This window comes from Microtus oregoni, unplaced genomic scaffold (assembly GCF_018167655.1).
Source record: "Microtus oregoni isolate MIOR12 unplaced genomic scaffold, Mior012 000003F_ref0000135, whole genome shotgun sequence".
Classification (NCBI taxonomy): domain Eukaryota; kingdom Metazoa; phylum Chordata; class Mammalia; order Rodentia; family Cricetidae; genus Microtus; species Microtus oregoni.
The window spans coordinates 33,718,309-33,735,535 of NW_024543062.1; the positions used below are offsets into that span (position 1 = coordinate 33,718,309).

General features: G+C 52.7%; 1 protein-coding gene across 4 annotated transcripts in view; it reads right to left on the minus strand.

Moving 5' to 3' along the window:
• Positions 1-296: 296 nt before the first annotated feature.
• The window catches only part of Hps4 (HPS4 biogenesis of lysosomal organelles complex 3 subunit 2), a 28,810-nt gene continuing 11,879 nt past the window's right edge, over positions 297-17,227 (minus strand). For 3 of the 4 annotated variants that reach the window (XM_041648536.1, XM_041648537.1, XM_041648538.1), the window contains exons 5-14: positions 14,558-14,665; positions 14,039-14,155; positions 13,059-13,153; positions 11,602-11,674; positions 9,822-9,858; positions 9,214-9,310; positions 8,002-8,830; positions 3,702-3,834; positions 3,213-3,321; positions 297-761 (exon numbers count right to left, since the gene is read on the minus strand). In XM_041648536.1, the coding sequence (XP_041504470.1) occupies positions 590-761; positions 3,213-3,321; positions 3,702-3,834; positions 8,002-8,830; positions 9,214-9,310; positions 9,822-9,858; positions 11,602-11,674; positions 13,059-13,153; positions 14,039-14,155; positions 14,558-14,665 (1,770 nt within the window). In that variant the 3' untranslated portion in view covers positions 297-589. The remainder of the gene's footprint in view (positions 762-3,212; positions 3,322-3,701; positions 3,835-8,001; positions 8,831-9,213; positions 9,311-9,821; positions 9,859-11,601; positions 11,675-13,058; positions 13,154-14,038; positions 14,156-14,557; positions 14,666-17,227) is intronic. The other variant, XM_041648539.1, reaches the window with a different exon arrangement.

A 17,227-nucleotide genomic window follows, 5' to 3' on the forward strand; every position in this document is an offset into this window, starting at 1 on the left:
TGGGTTCTGTACCTGTAAGCCCAAGGATAGATGGGAAAGGAAATCATGCCCTGTCACCATGCAGACTCAACATAGTTTAGAAACTCCCTCTGCAGCAGGCCTGTGAGGCTGGGGCTGTCAATCACTATCGGTCAGTGTATATGGGTTCTATGCAGATGCTCTGCGCTCTAACAAAAGCAACACAGAACCCTCAGTGTGGAACAGGGCATGGAGGAAACTGCGTGTGCACACACCCATGTAAAGCATGTACACTGACTTTTATTCTGTCATGGAAATGCTAGCCAATTACACAGAACTCAGTTTGGTCATTTATTTTTGAGCAGTTGGGAATCTTTCATAAACTTGAAACTCAGCATTGCAAGGTTGCAAAAGTACCATAGGTACTTTGAGTAAACTGTCAGGTGAGATTCCCATGGCTGCATTCTTGAGCCTGCAGCCTGCACTGCACCTGTTCAGGTCACTTACACATGCCAGAACCTGAGTCCTCTCACCCTCATGCAGCAGCCACTGAAGAACAAGGTCCTTCTCAACCCTTAGCACTGTGGACACAGTCTGGAGGGGCTGCCGCACAGCCCAGGCTGTGCACAGCTCACAGCAGGTTTATGCCGTGCTTCAGCAGTTTCCGCTTGGCTTTGCCTGCAAGGCTGAAGGCACAATCCTGAGGGTTCGGGAAGCCAGAGCTGCGAGCAGTGGGCGCCAGCTGCTGGAAGTAGGTTTCCTGGGCTGGGTTGCAGCAGGCATACACAGCTGTGGAGGCGTTCCTATTGGGGAGAAAAGAGGACAACAGCTCAGGGGTGAGTGTGAGGCCCTGGCTGGCTGCTCCATCACCCCAATGCCTGCTGCAGGCCCAGGTAACAATTGTCCTGTCTTTTCAGCTCTCAGGGGCTGGGATGGTGGGCCTGAGGTAGGTGTAGCCAGGGTCTGGAGTTACTGAACAAATGGCCACTGAAGCTGCTGTCAGCAGAATGGCAGCGGAGCGAGTCCTGCTCATGTCCCTGACTCACCATGGCAGGAGGGAATGGGCTTAGGACGGTGGCTGTAAGGTGCTTGTAAGGTGACAGAGGAGTGGCAGGGACAGAAAGCAGGAAACCTGGACCCATAGGTTAACAGAGGGACAAAGAATGGCACAAAGGAGGATCTGTAATGGGTATTTGAGAAGGTGGGATGAGGTAACCTAGGAAACCGCAGTTGCATCTTGGTAGCTGGGCTCCTGACAGCATGCTGCTCATCTGCTCCACATCCTTAAAGCCACACCCCTCAAAGAGGAGACAGCGGGACACTCTCCTACACCGCACAGGCACACCACCCAAGGGTCTGCACCCTCCACATCAGCACCATTTGCCCTCAGACACGGAAACAGCGGGATGCTCTCGACACCGCACAGGCACACCACCCAGGGGTGTGCCCTCCACATCAGCACCATTTGCACTGCTGGCTTAATCCCCCACCCGCTGTGCTCTTTCCCCAAGACAGGGGAACAAATACCCTAACAGGGTAATTTGAGAAGAAAAAGGGTTACTTTACCCCATGAATATGCCACCAATCTCATACACAGTCATAAGGACTCCTTAAAAATCCACCATTCAGGGCTAGAGGGACGCTTGACAGCCTCAGTTCCATCCTGGAACCTCACAAGTTGTCCTTTGACCTGCACATGCACACTGTAGTGCATGTGTGAACATATGCACACATCACACACAGGTGCATAAACATACAGACATACACATACACTTTAAAAGACCCAAAACCGGTCCCCACTATGGTGCTCCCCCACTTTCAGGCCAGTGCCCCAATTTCTCTACTTTGCTAAGTAAGCTTCGGCTTAAACTGTCTATCAGGGGAGTCTTTCCTCCCGAGCACAGGACCAGGGAGAAACTCTTACCTGTTAACAGACCCACCCGACCTCCTTAGCCCCCACATTCTTCTTATCTGGAGTCCTTAGTCTAACAAGCCTAAGTTTCCCTGATTCTAGTATACAGGGTCAGGGGCTGCTAAAGCTCCTTCCCTCAGCTGTCTCCTGCTGGATGAGGAGGAGGAAGCTCCAGGTCTTGCTCTTGTGAGGCATTTCTCTGGCAGGCTCCTCTCAAAGCTGAAGGGAGTATGGCTTGGTGAGAAAACCTTCCAGTCACACTTGTGTGGCAATGCCAGCCCTCCTACTGGCAAGCAGGGAGCCCCTGGCTTTATTACAGAGTCCTGCAGAGTCTGTGTGCACTCCTTAGCATATGCCAAGGAACTGTGCCCATCACTGTGGTGAGAACCCACCCAGCATGCCTTGGGCTCTACCCACACTGAACGCTGTCAGTTCTAGGAAGGTGAAGCACAGCGGCCACCAGCAGGGGAGCAGATGTCAGCATCTGTTTGCTGCCTCCTCCCACTCAACAGCCACACACCCAGCACACCCAGGTCCCAGAGTGGTGGCTGCCAGATGAAAAGGGCAGACTGTGCTATCAGCAGCAGATGACACCAGGACAGACAGCTGGCATCGGTGTGGTCAAGTGACGGGACATGGGAATTTCATCCCCAAGGCTCTGTGTGCTCCCACTGTGTCCCGACCCACAGTCTTGGCCCAGCTAGTGAAACCTATGGGGAAAGAGCATGCACCTGAGTCATGGAGGCCTGCAGTCAAACCCTGGCCGTTGGCTTCGTGAGACTGTGACCTAGGACAGCACCGTTCCCACACACGCTCACATTTCTTACTCTAAGAGGAAGGAAAAGTGTGTCTGCACAGCCATAACGACAGTCGGCAGGCTGACGGAGGGGTGGGGAAGCTCTTCCTCTAGCCCTCTAACATGCCCAACTCTCCAAAAGTAGCTTCAGAAAACATGGAGAGAAAGAACACAGCTGTTTAAGCATCCAGTTTCAGGGACAGTCACCTGAAAGATAAGTTAGTATGACAAGGGAAAGGAAATGGAACCTGTGTCGTCTGTTATCAGTCATGGAGAATAAGAACTAAAGCAGCAGTGGCCCGGAGCTCCCCCACACACGGAGACACAGGCTGGCTCTGGTGGTGCTGGGCATCAGAGAAATGTCTGATTCTGAGATCACTGCAGTGACTGTGTTTTTACCAACCATTTTGTTTGTATTTAGAAGCCTATAGTGTTGTCTGGCCCACCCTCAGGAATAGTGCAGCCCTGTGCTCTCTGACAGTGAGGACTTAGGGCTTTGCCACTGTTGTGACCTGCGGCACTGCTGTGAGGGGCTGAGAAGCTCACCTGACAGTCATCTCGTACAGCGCAGGCAGCTGGGCAAAGTCCGAGTGCATGAGGTTGACGGCCTGCAGAAAGCGGCGGTCCTGGGGAGAAGCCACTAGAGGCAGGTTGGCTGGCAGAAGGAGACAGAGGTGGTGAATGGCAGCCCTCCCCGACTCCTTGGGCCAAGTCCTGGACATGGGAGCAGTGAGGCTAAAGCCTGAGTGTGGGTGAGAGGCCTGGAGACAAACAGCCCACTACCAGCCCCACTGCCAGCCCCACTGCCAGCCCCAGCAGCTCCTATTCTGGGCTGACCTTACCACAGATGTTGAAACTCCCGAGTTCCCACTGGGGAACAGCAAACAAGAAAAGGAGCAAATGAGTGTTTGCCAGTGAGCTCGGTGGCTGTGCTCCAGCTGTGGCCAGCGGGTTGTAGGCTGCAGCATTGCCATGACTGGGGCTGGGTTCTCCCTCCGCCCATGTGGAGCTGGGCTCCCTGTACCTGTAGCTTACCTGTGAGCACGCTCTGGATTCGGTCATAATGCATGAAGTTGTACGTGCTGCTTGTGAGGCTAGCCTCATCTCGGGGTAGTGTCTCCTTCAGGTGGACTTCCAGCCCATTCAGGGATGCCAGGCTGCTGTGGTACTGCAGAGGGGCCAGGAGTGGGTCACAGGCTGGCAGACACAGTTAAGAAGCACCTAGACAATGCCTCAGTGGTCACTAGACCTAGCAAAAATAGCCATTGTCTCTGGTGGAGCATCAAGTTCCACTCACATGCTCCTTTTGAGGCAGGGCTTCCCTATGCAGCCCCGACTGGCCTAGAACTCACTATGGAGACCAGGCTAGCCTCAAACTTGTGGGAAGCCTTCTGCCTCTGCCTCCTGGGTTCTGGGACTACAGGTGTACGCCATCCCCAGCCCCTTATGTTCATATATGCATATACTTTCCTTCTTGTGTGTATCTATCTGTGTATGCGGTGTTACGTGCATGCACGTGGAACTCAGAGGAGGGTGTCACACCCTCTGTGTGACAAGTGTAGAGGCAATTGTGAGCTGTCCAGTGTGGGTGCTAGTACTGAACTCAGGTTCCCTGAACAAGAACTAAGTACTCTTAGCTGCTAAGTCACCTCTCTAAACCCATGGTCTGATATTTGTAAATTAAGCGTCATACTGTGTGAGGATAAAATGAGCAGGTTCTATTTTAAGAAGAGTCAGGAGGCATGGCAGTACTAACCCAGAACCCCAGCACTCAGGAGGCTGACGTAGGAGGACCACAAATTTGAGGTCATCATGGGTAGAAGAAAGGAAGAAAAGAAAAAGGAGGAAGAAGAAACAAAAGGAAAAAAAAGAAAAGAAAAATTACCCATGATACCCAGTGGTGGCTGCCTAGGTGTGGCTTCCCAGAAGCCCCCCAGGGGACTATCTATTTTATTTAAATATTTACTTATTTCTAATTTATCTGCCTTATGTGTGCAGAGTTCAGAAGACGGCATCAGATGGCCTGGGTTGGAGTTCTGGGTAGTTGTGAACTGCCTGATAGGATGTGAACTCTGGTTCTCTGGAGAAACAGCAAGTGCTCCAATCCCCTGGGCCGTCTCTGCAGCTCTGACACTGTTTGTTTTAACACTATTGGTGGCCTTCTATGTTCCCAGTGTTTCCCAACCTGGCCTGGGTGAAGTCCTCATGGGTTAATCACTCCCATGAAGAATATGCACCTTCTACAAGGAACGAACAATGCTGTCCAGTGGCCTGTGCTCAGTGGCTCTGAGAGGCCGTAGGAATAAGGAGCTTCAACAGATAAGTAGTGTGTGAACAAATCCCCTCGAATGAGCCAATGGATAAACACAGCCAGTGCCAGGCACTTCAACCACTGGCTTCCCCTGAGTGTACAGCTGTGGAAAGCAGGTGCGTGCAGACCCACCTTGCTCTGACGGTCAGGACACTTACAACACAGGGTCAGCAGACACAAATGAGCCTAAGCTTCAAAGTTGTGTGTGTCTTGGGGGTGACAGGGTGGGATGACCCTGGGGCACCCGGGGGAGCTCACCCTGCAGTGGAGGAGGGGGGCACTGGGGCACCCAGGGGAGCTCACCTTGTAGCTGCACTACACCTTCTGGATCTTAGGGACCTGATAATAGCCACCCCTCAAGCTGTTAACAAGAAACAGGGAAAACTGGTCCAGAGAGTAGGCCAACTAAATCCTATTCTCTCTAAATGTATTAGGCTCTACTTCCAAAATTTTCTGACTAGCTTGTAGTCAAGACAGAGTTGCTTAACCACAAACCATCACAAGATGTGTGGTATAATATGGAGGAGACTTCTCTAATGACTAAGTGTTGTCATAGATGCAGGGGCCTAGTTAAATCCAGGCAACCTGTTTTTGTGCAGCCTGACAACTGAGGATGGTTTGTGTCTGTCACAGTACTTGTCTGTACTTGTGAGAAGTACAGGAGGTGGCCACACAAAGCCATACCACACCACACCATTCATACACTGCCTGGTTTAGAACCACACAAGGCTGGGGAGTTTGCAAAGTTGAAAACGTCTGCCTTCTGAATCCATGAACAAAAAGCTCACTGATCTCAGAGTGGCCCAAGGAGACACAGGGCTCTGACTTCAGTCCGCACTAGAGCTGACGGTAGATGGTGGATCAGTGTGTGTAGCCCACATGGCCGAGCTTTTCCACTGGATATCTCACCAAGCGCTCCTACCCTGACTTCAAGCAGGTCTTGCCTCCTACCCATTCCAACCCTGATGCCCCCGTGCATGGCCTAATGAGGCAGTAATTCACAGGCTCCCTGGAACTGAAGGCCCAAGGGAATATACTAGGCAGACCTGAAAACCAGGCTCAGGGACACTAAGCTGCCCCCTGGTGGGGGCCTCCTGCACTTCCCTTTGACGGCACAGCTCCCAGGCTCCAGAACCTGATCGCCCTGCCTCCTGAGGAGGTCTGTGTGGACAGAGCCTTTCAGAGAGCTGTGCACCTCCAGCCTGTGGGACCACACTGCAGAGACTGTCTGCCTTCCAGAAAACAGCAGGAAAGCTACAGAGAGATCAGGTGAACATTTCTTACTCAAGTCTGTTCTATTTAAGACAGTAACAAACCTCTCCTATAAACCAGACTTGGGTTCTGGTTCAAGTTCACCTTCTTAAACCAGCACAGTGTTCAAAGTTAGCAACTCCATAGTCTAGACAACACCACTAGCGTTTACCTCCCATACCCTGTATCCCATTTCCTGGGCCTAATAGCACCAGCCCTGCTTTACAGGAAAGCTGAAGGCTGTGGTCACAACACTGTGGTTGACCTTGACAAATGCTGCCACACAGTAGAGGCTGCAGAAGGCTGGGCACTCTTCTCTCCTCTGTCAACCTACTGGCAAGAGCAGAGCAGCCTGGGACAGGGAAGTAGGGAAGAGACAGTGGAAATCAACAGAACTGCATGAGGCCTCCACTTCACACCTCGCAAGGCTCTTCCCTCAGGACAGGAGTTGCAGTGTCTGCCCTCCCAGAACCACCCTCAGCTTGGCTAATACAGTAAGCCAGCTTAACATATAATTGTGTAGACCGCCTCTCCACAGGCAGCCTGTGCTAGGTTCTTCACAGTGGCATTCTATCTATTCTGCTGCATCTAAATACCAGGCCTTCAGAGTGAACAGTCCTGAAGCTCAGCACAGTAAGAACTGGGGAAGCCAAGGCACAGAGCTGCCCTGAATGAAGCCACAGCCAGGACCCATTGCTGTCCTAAAGCAGAGGTGGACACAGCCACCCACAGCTATGCTAAATGAGGATACATGTAAAAAGTCTCAACTCTGGGCTGTGGGCAGGGGCTGTAGAAAGAGACAGGAAAGTCAGGTGGCTTAGAGAGAAGCCACCCAGCAGCCTGTACTGTGCTCCAAGGTGACCGGCTCCTCGGTGGAGGGCCACAGGACATGCATGCCAATGAGATGCCTCAGAATAATGTGGATTTAAGAAGAAAAACAAGTTGAGCCCCAGAACAACATTTGCCCTCTAGCAACTGTTCTTCCTGCCAACCACAGCAAGGCTGTTACCATAGCAACTCTATCGCCAGTGTGGGTCCAGACTCTAGAGCTCAGTTCACTGCTCCAGGAAGGGATGGCTATTCAAAAAGCTCCATCCACCGCCAGTTTGGATTTCAAGTGTACTCTGTGAAGGAGCACTAAGTCACCATGTGAGGTGGGGTCTAGGAAGGAAATGCAGGGTTCCTGCCCCCCACCCCCACCCCAGGCTGTGATGTGCTGCAGAAGACAGACGCTGGCAAGAGTGCCCATGCCGCCTTAGCTAGGAGCTGAGCCAGCAGCAGGGCAGCTCTCAGCCCTGCCTGCAGTCTCTGGCTGCATGACCCCACTACCCCAGAGTGGGAAGCTGAACACCACTGCAGGCTACTGAAAGGGAAACAAGGCCCCCGAGGGGAGAGCTGTGTGCAAGAGACTCCTGCTTGCTCCCCCCCTGCTCCCAGACACTCCTGCTCGCCCCTCCCTCCTCTACACCCGTGCTCCCAGACACTCCTGCTCGCCCCTCCCTCCTCTACACCCGTGCTCCCAGACACTCCTGCTCGCTCCTCCCTCCTCTACACCCGTGCTCCCAGACTGCGGGAAGCAGAAAAAGGAGAGTCCAGTCCTCTGCCGGTGTTTTGATGCATGTGTGGTTCACTCCTACACACCACACAAAATCTCACACAAGTGGGCACTATCTTTCGCCTCACTACAAAGGCTGGGGTATTCTTGCCAGGGGGCTGGCTGGTCCACGTTCCAAGGAGAAAGATGAGGATACAGAGGAGCCTGGGGACACTCACCACTTCCTCGATGGCTGCAGTGTCTCTGAGAAGAGGCTCCTCAGCCAGCAGGGATAGCACCAGCCCATTCACACCATGAGTGTAGAGGCTCATGGGCAGGAGCCCTGCATGGAGCCCAGCAGGGGAGGACTTGAAGTCACTTTTGTCTGCAGAGGTGCTGGGGCCCTGAGAGTCAGCTGAGGGCAAAGTACATGCTAGGGCTGACCTGTTCTGGAGGCTTCCGTCCCCACATTGCTCCACACTGGGCTCCACACCCACAGGGTCCTGGGGAGGAAGTACCACAGGGCTGCTGCTTCTTCTGGGGAGAGGGTCTGTGCCAGGTACTTGGGTTTGGCCATTGGTGATGGGAAGGTCTGCAAGCCATTCCTGCCCTCTGCTATCGGGGAGCCTCTCAAGAGGGGAAGGGTCCAGACAGCTGCATATTGCTGTGTTTTCAGGCAGTGTGGGGGCCTGGTGGCTGGTGAGGACAGCTTCCTGATCACCTACGACAGGCATGGGTGGGAAAGCTTCCTGAGCCTCAGAGATGTGGATTTCAGACAAGTCCAGTTCCTCTTGGGAAAAACCCAACTCCTGCTGCAGCCTGCTGCTGATGCCAGAACCCTGGCCACAGGCAGTGGTGCACAGTCCTGCAGCCACGGCATGCTCCTGTGCATGTCCAGGGAAGGGTCCATCTGCCCCCCTGCCATTCAGCCATGCTCCATCATGGGGCATAGGCTCCAGGATGGTGGCTGATGTCCAGGCCATGGATGCCACACACCTAGTGGCATCTTCTGCCTGGGTAGGGGTGCTTCGATCCCTGGGAGGGCACTGAGATGGACTTTCCTGGAGTCTGGCAAACAAAAGAGATGTCATATCAGCAGAGTATGGGGAAAAGGCTCCCATGGGGACTCTTGAGGTACCAATCCCCTGAAAGGCACAAGCATCAATGACAAGCAGGTATCTGCAGTCATAGAGCTAAGATGCCACCATGGTAAAACCACAAAAGTAGAAAAAGGCCATGACTGGTGAGGACTTGTCCAATGAGGTCAGGATCATTGACCAGAGGTAGCCAAGGCCACACAGGAAGTCACCCACAGCTGAAGGGTGTCCTGAGAGTGGCTCCACACTGAGTCTGCTGTGTCGGGAGGCCAGGACACCTCTGATCAACAGCTTTACAATACAATGAAGACACAAGTGGGGAGCACACACACATGAAAGGAACACCCCACCTACCTAGTCTCCTGCTCCACTGTGAACACACGGAGGCTAGCAACTTCCTCCTCACTCAGAAAAACAGGGGTGATCTGCACATTAGGGGGCAATGCTGCTCCTGCAAATAAAAACATGGTTGGGGCTCCCCTGGGATGCGGTGGGCCCTTGGCACTCACAAATGTCACTATGGTAGCACCAGGGTTGCTCCCTCAGCCCAAAGCCCCAGAGCTGCAGCCTAGATGCTCTGAGCAGCAAGAAAGAGAAGTGTGGCAGTGTGGAGAGGGAGATACCTGACAGATGTTAGGAGAAAGGGCTTTCAGCTGGCCAAGACTCAGCAAACTCAGGCTTTGGAAGGAGGCCAGAGCCTCCTGAGGATGCCACCAGTGTTCTATCTCTCCCTCCATTACCACACCCCAGACACTGTCTAAGCAATGTCACAGAATGGAGTCAAAGGAGGGCATGCCCAAATCATGACCTTGGAAATCCGGGTCCCAAAGGGAACTGTCCTAGCTTGTGCTAGATCCATCTGCTGAATCTATGAACAGAGGAGATCCACATGGGGGCTGGTTGCTCTCTCCCTGGCTTATCCCAGGAGGAAGGCAGCATACTACTGTCCACGCACCACGTACCTGCTTCCTGTGCAGCTGCCCCTGCTCCAGGAAGTCTCTGAAACAAACAAATACACAAGTTGGCCCCAGGCACCATGCTCTCCTCTTAACCATTAGGAATTCATGGCACCATCTGCTCACAGGACTCAGCCAAACCCAGGGAGCTGGTATGACCCTGTGCCAAGAGCCCAGCAGATGGAGCAGGGCCACTTGCTTCTCAGAGGCCAGGAGGCAAGAACTGGACCTACTCTGGCCTCAAAGCAGCAGCTCTGAAGTGTTATGTGTCCCCCATGAAACACCAAAGCAAGGGTTCCTCACTTGAGCCCACGTTGGGGAACCTAAGTCTAGAGAGCAGCCATAGAGGCAGCAAATACCACTCAGTGACAAAGCCCAAGGCCCGGGGCTCCAATCCCCAGCAACAATAAACAAAGAAACAATTTATACCCCCCCCACATTCCTGTTAATTCTTGGGAATTTCCCCTTTAAGTACATGCCTTTTACTACTTTGAGACATTAAATGAAATTCAGTATTTCCACTTAAAACAGCTTATATGACTGCACTCATTGTAAAATCTCTGGCTAAAATCTGAGGAAGTCTACAGCAGCTCCTGCCAAACAACTGACCCTCAGCCACAGACCAGATGCTAGCAGTTCCTTGACACAGCCTCGGGGCTGTGAGCCTCTGTCCCGACCACTGATCGTCGCTGCTGTATCAGACAGCAGCAGCTCCACACAACTACATGTGGTGTGGCGACATCAGCAGGACAGTTGGTGGTGCCCTCAGGCAGTCACATCCGACTAGCTTCCCCCTTCACTAGCAGGCCAGGAGGGCTGGCTTTCCTCTGTAGGGATTCCCACAGCTGAATCAGGGGAGGTGGGCAAGGGCGTATTAAAGCTCCAAACTGCTAACAGTGAAGGTGGCCCTCCAGACACACCACCCACAGGAAGCTAGAGCCCACCCAGGCTCTGAATGGTTAGAGAGAGGCCAGTGAAGCATTTGAAACAGAAGCTCACAAAACAAGCCAAGCTGGTGGATTAGCCTGGGACCTGAGCAATGGGAGGTGATGCAGATGGATCAGAAGTTCAACTCTCAATGTAGACCAGGTTACCCAATGAGAACCCCATCTCCAAAATCAAAACAAAACAAATTAAGAGAGAAGGAGAGAGAGAGAGAGAGAGAGAGAGAGAGAGAGAGAGTCTAGATGGAAACTGCTCAGTGATGGCTGTGGGTCCTATGTTGTTATCTGGAACATTTCCTCCCTTCCTAAAACAGGAGCTCACTATGGAGTCCACCTGCTTCTCTCTGCCATGACACCTGCCTGTGCAGTTTTATTCTCCATGGCTGTGTGTATTCATCACACACACAGAATGCATAGGAAGATCAATGTTCCCTATGCCCTCCCTTCTATTCCTTCTTCCTTTCCTCCAGTTTCAGAGACATCCCCTTAGTATGTAGCCCAGGGTAGCTCTGTACTCATGACCATCCTGCCTTAGCTTCCCAGGGCGGGCACAGAGGCACACAGCACCATGGCCAGCAGTTTCCCTGTTGACTTAAGAATATGTTCCTTACAGTGCTCTGTCATCAACACTGTGTTATTGGAAGCTGAATGGACCCACCACCTGGGGCAAATGCTTGCTTCTACCCTTGCTTTACTCCTTGACCTCACCAGCGGATGAAGCGTTGTGACAGATTCGGTGAAGCAGGTGCCCTAGACCCACCTGCCATGTGGGGCCAGCCCCCCTCAGTTGGAGGGCAGATGTTCTGGGTCAGTCCCCCACCAAGTTGTAGGCTGTACTGTACCTGGCCTGTAGGGACAGTCTGATGAAGCAGGACCTTGGCGGTAAGAGAAGGAGGGAGCTGGGAATTCACGATCCTGGGGGTAAGACACAGGGACAAGAACGCCATGAAAAGAAGAGCTGGGCCTCTCAGCTCCACGGATAGCAGTGTCTCTGGAGGTAGAGGATCTTGGGGATGTGCCTGGCAGGAGTTTCATCAGGTAGATCCTCAGTGAAGGGCTCTCTGTTCTGCAGGTCCCACTGACAGTCAAAATGTAAGCTCTCCAATCAGGCAGGACTGAGGGGTCATATGGCTACTTATCACGAGAAGATAGCAGGCATACCAAAACCACAAGTAAGCCACCTGTGTGCACTGGAAGAGAATCACTGAGCCAACCACTTAGAACACAAAGATACCCAGCATTTCAGAAGGGCTCTACTCCCTGTGCAATTGGTACAGAGGGCAGGGCGTGGTAGCATACAATTTTAATCTCAGCACTGGGGAGGCAGAGGCAGTGGCAGTCTATCTTTAGGAGTTCAAAGCCAGCCTGGTCTACATAGAGAATTCCAGGACAGCCAGGGCTACATAGTGAGATACTGTCTCAAATAAAGTGTGTGTATGAACCACACACACACACATATAATATATATATCTCACATATATAGTTACATAGATATTATATAGGTGAGAAAGAAAATATGAGTGATAAAATACTATTTTTAAAATTTTTAAAACATTTATCGTGCTTCTGTGTATATGGAGGCCAAAAGACAACTTGGGGGAGTCAGCTCTCTCCTTTCACCATGTGGGTCTCAGAATGGAACTCAGAGGCGCCAGGCTGGGCAGCAAGCCTTTCACTCACTGAGCCCTTTGTCTGCCCACAAACACGATCTTTGCCGCCACCTGTGTCAGCGTGACTACAGTCTCCCTGAGAACAGGGAGAGGAAAGGGGTGATGGCCACGGGCTCTGTGCTTACCCTCCACATCTGCCACTCCTGTCATTCTTCAGCAAGGGTCCCCACTTCCCAGGAGAGGAGGTTGGGGCTACTTGTCCAAGATGGTGGAACAAAGAGGAAGAGAAGCCAGGGCTCGAACGCCCGCTCTGGAGAGCACTGGCTAAGGCCCAGCCTGCCTGGGCAGTGAGCACAAATGTTCCTCACGGACGGGCTGTCAGGCCCTGGGCTCTCCCGGTGTGAAAATGACTGCTGAGTTTGGTGGAAGGCTGGAAGCAGTTGGGTAGCACTTGGCACAGCCTCTACTTGCAGGGCTGGCTGCTGCCCACAGTGGGGCTCTGCACTGAACTCTATCAATGGCACTTCACCAGAACACCCAAACCGAGGACCTCAGGGCTCCTTTCCTGAACAGTTCCCAATGGCAATGGATGCTCGGCCAATCTACATGACCTGGCCTTTGCTGAACAACTGCAGACTCTGATCTGGAACTAGTGGGGACAGCGGCTGACATAAGTGGGCACAACTCACAGTCCTTTGTAGAGGATGGAGCCAGCTAGGACATGGGGCGAGCGCTGGCAGGTCTGTAGGATGAGGGCTGCCTTCAGCAGCAGCAGGGGCTCCACCTGGGGAGACAAGACACATGTCTGTGAGCATGCCTACAAGTGCCTGGGGGACAACAGGCTTCAGAGACCAGCTGATGGGATACAACCCACAGTCAGCTCACAGTTCCTGTAAGGAATCAGCTACTCAACCACAAAGACCACATGAGCCTGTCCAGAACCGCCCAGACACTGCAGCCTCCTGGCTGAGGTGAGCCAGGTGGTCAGGACCAAAGTAAGAGAGGACAGTGACCTCACTCTCACAGCCCCAGACTGCCTTCAGTACCAACTGGCCTTCGAAGTTGTCCACAGCAGTGGAAAACCCCACCCACCCCATGCCCTGCGCAGTGGGCTCTGGAATGCTGAGTCCCAGCTTCTTCCTTCAGCAGTGACATGAAAGGTGCAGATCTGAGATGCACAGGCGCCCGGGCCACACAGCAGCCGGTGTGCGTCAGCTGAGTGCAAATGGGAAACGGGCTGGTTCAGAGAGAACCTTCCGGTCTCTCTCAGATGCAAATGAGTTCAAATGTGAATCGGGCACTTTGATGGAGTCACTAAAGTCAGGCCATTTATGTGGAGAGAGAAAGGGCCTTCTGGTCTCAGAGTTCAGAGGCAGTGATGATGCTCCACTCACTGAGAGTTTATTCGGTGTGGCCAGTCCTGGAAGCAGGGCCCCTGAACTGTCAGGAGACAGTAGGGTCTGAGAGGCAGCCTGCCTCCCCACCCCAACCCACCCTACCCCACCCCCGGCAGCAGCATAGAAACTGTTCATCAACTGCTCTGCTGGAAACACGGCCTCTCACTCCCTAGCTACATGCTCGGACACAGGTGACCCCTCTCAGCGCCTCACAGGCCTGTCCCAGCAGCCCATGTCCATGTGGGCAGTGAACAGGAGGGCAGCAGCCTTACCTTGGTGTGGTCCAGATTCCACAGGGCGTTGAAGATCCTGTGCAACTCGCTGGTGCTCCTGAGGATGTGTGTGATGACGCTGTCCCACTGCAAACTCAGCTCCTCCTGAGGATGGTTCTGAGACAAAGACAAAGGGCATCAGTACCTGAGATGGGGACACTGGCTCTTAGTAAGGGTTGCTACTTTCTGCAGGGAGCTTCCCACCAGGAAGACAGCAGGATGGACAGGCCTGTCTCATCCCACCCCTACCACACATGTCCTAGCTCTCACTCCAATAACCAGTCCTGTCACAGAGCCAGGAAACATCCTGAAGAAAGGGGTACCAATCCAGGGAGGAGAGGAGAGCAGACACATGGGGACACACCTTGTGCCACCTTGTCACATGGCATCGTGCAATACAAATGTTGCGCCCTGTATTACAGAGACGGGCTCATGTAATAGAGACAGACCCGAAGAAGGCCTGGTCCCAGCAATGCTGACTTTGAAGGGCCTAATACCCTTGGCAATCTGCACGTCTACCTTGTAGGCCAGAGAGACAGGGCCCATGTAGAAATGAAAGAATCCAATGAGTTGATCCAGAAACTGCCTGCAGCTGACATCAGAGAGCTCCATGCCACAGCCCAGAGCCTGCAGAGGGAGAGCACAAAGACAGTTCTTGTGGCTTTTCTCTGAGGCCACAACCAGAACTCAGGATCTGTGGCACCTGCCACAGACCTGTGAAGTCACCACCTAGCCAAGCAAGATAACTCCAGCTTGCAATTCTGGCAGTTGGGAGATAGAGGGAGGATGGTCAGCCTGGGCTACATAGAGTGTGTTCCAGGTCAGCCTGGGCTACAGTGAGATCCCGTGTTCCAGGTCAGCCTGGGCTACATACAGAGTGTGTTCTAGGTCAGTCTGGGCTACAGTGAGATCCTGTCTAAAGGCTACATCTTCCGGAGAGTTACTCTGTGGGGACTGAAGCATGGCTATCAGCGGAGCATCTGCCTAGCATGTGTGAGGTCTCAGTTTGGAAACAAAGGCCCACCACTCTGTGTCAGCCTCTAAAGAGTCATTTCATCAGTGGGCTTGATCCAAGTGAGAAATAGGGAAGAGTTCCAGAAATCCACAACAATAACAACAACAACAACAACAACAAAAAACTACTTAGAAACTCAGAAAAGCAACAAGCAGCCTGAGCTGCATAGGTCATGGGTGACAGAGGAGAGAGAGAAGCCACTTCCAGCAGCTAAAGCAGACAAAATCCTGACTCCAGGACAGGCCCACAGCCCTCACAAGGGAGCAAGGAAGACAAGCCAGTGGTAGAGGGAAACCCTGTCAGAATGCGGCAGTTCCCACTGAGGTTAGAACCTTCTGGGTAAAACACTCCATCCCACAGAGAAGCTCCTTAGGTTAAGGAAGGAAACAACTCAAAACAGCTTCAGGAAGTCCCTGAAACTAAGCAGAGTCACTAGGCCTCTCCCTCCCCAAGAGGCTCAGAGCAACCGAGGAACCAGGAAAGGACACTCTTGACCTGCTGAGATGCCTACAGGCTGGGCAGTGCTTCAGGATTCCACCTGTGCTGACTGGGTTTTAGTGATGCAGCCATCTTTGAGTTGTCTCTCCTCCTGTTAGTGCCCCCAACACACCTATATCCCAGTTAGGAACTCCAGTAAACTCGCGGGCTCGCCAAATTGAGCTTTGGTGGTATCTATACTTTTGTCTGTCATGGCCTCCCTATCTAGGGTAAGTAGACAACTGTGCTGGCTAACTTTAGGTCAACTTGACACAGACCAGAGTCCATAACACTGGGCTGTAGGCATCAGTGATTGATGTGGGAGAGTCCAGCCCATGTGGGTTGGTGGTCCTGGGTTCTATAAGAAAGCAGGCTAAGCAAGCCATGGGGAACAAATCAGTAAACTGATGGAGGAAGGTCATTGGCTAATAAAGAAACTGCCTCAGCCCATTTGATATGCCAGCCTTTAGGTGGGTGGAGTAAACAGAACAGAATGCTGGGAGGAAGAGGAAGTGAGCTTAGATGCCATGCTCCCCTCTCCTGGGCAGACGCGATGAAGCTCCAACCCAGGACGGACGTAGGCTGACGTAGGCTAGAGTCTTCCCGGTAAGCGCACCTTGGGGTGCTGCACACATTATTAGAAATGGGCTAGTCCAGGTGCAAGAGTTAGCCAAGAAGAGGCTAGATATAATGTGCCAAGCAGTGTTTAAAAGAATACAATTTGTGTGTTGTTATTTCGGGGCATATGCTAGCCAGGCGGCCGGAAGCTGGCATCAGGAACGCAGCCCCTCAGCTCCCTCAACAGTGAGCAGCACCCTCCATGGCCTCTGCATCAGCTCCTGCCTCAAGGTTCCTGCCCTGCTTGAGTGCCTGTCCTGATGAACAGTGATATGGAAGTATAAAGGAAAATAAACTCTTTCCTTCACAAATTGCTTTTGGTCATAGTGTTTCTTCATCACAGCAACAGAAACCCAACTAGGACAACAACTGTTTCATCTCCCCAGGAACACAACACACACTATCTACCATGAAGGTCCATGGCTGTGGGAAGACGGGGTCCACTAGGAAATAAAACCACAGAGCGTCATCTTAAGTACCTGCTTTCTGTCTCGGTAAGCACTTGCTGCTGGAAACCCCTCTTACAGTGCCAGTTGATGGTCCCTTATGGTACTCTATCACCTAGACCACATCTGAGACCGACCAATGAGGAGAGAGATTAAGAGTGACGCCATGCCACTTGTAAATACCCTGAGGGACTGCAGCTCGGCACCTGCACCGGGTTCTACCAGAGTCACTGGTGTGAATGAAGTGTGCTCTCCACTCAAGTCTCAGGGTCTGCTCTGAGAGTGGCCTTTCCCACAACGGCTGAATGCTATTTTGTTGATAACTGAGCTAACTGGGCTGAGGTTGGGAGTTTCAGCATGGCTGGTATAGCCGCTAGGAGAGGGAAGGCTCAGCTAGGTAGCAGAGAGCAGGAAGGTGGAACACTGACAAAGGGAGGGGGGTGGTAGGAGGTGGGCACAGCTGGGAGGTGTACTAAGAGATACAGCCCTGCTCCTGGTGGCCAGGAATAGATCTCACTAACTGAGAGTAATGTTGAGGGCTGATAGCTCTGAGCCCAAGCCAAGTGGGTGGGTGAAATCTGTCTGTCAAAGTTGCAAGGTCCCAAGAACTCTGAAGTTGGAGGGTGTGCATGA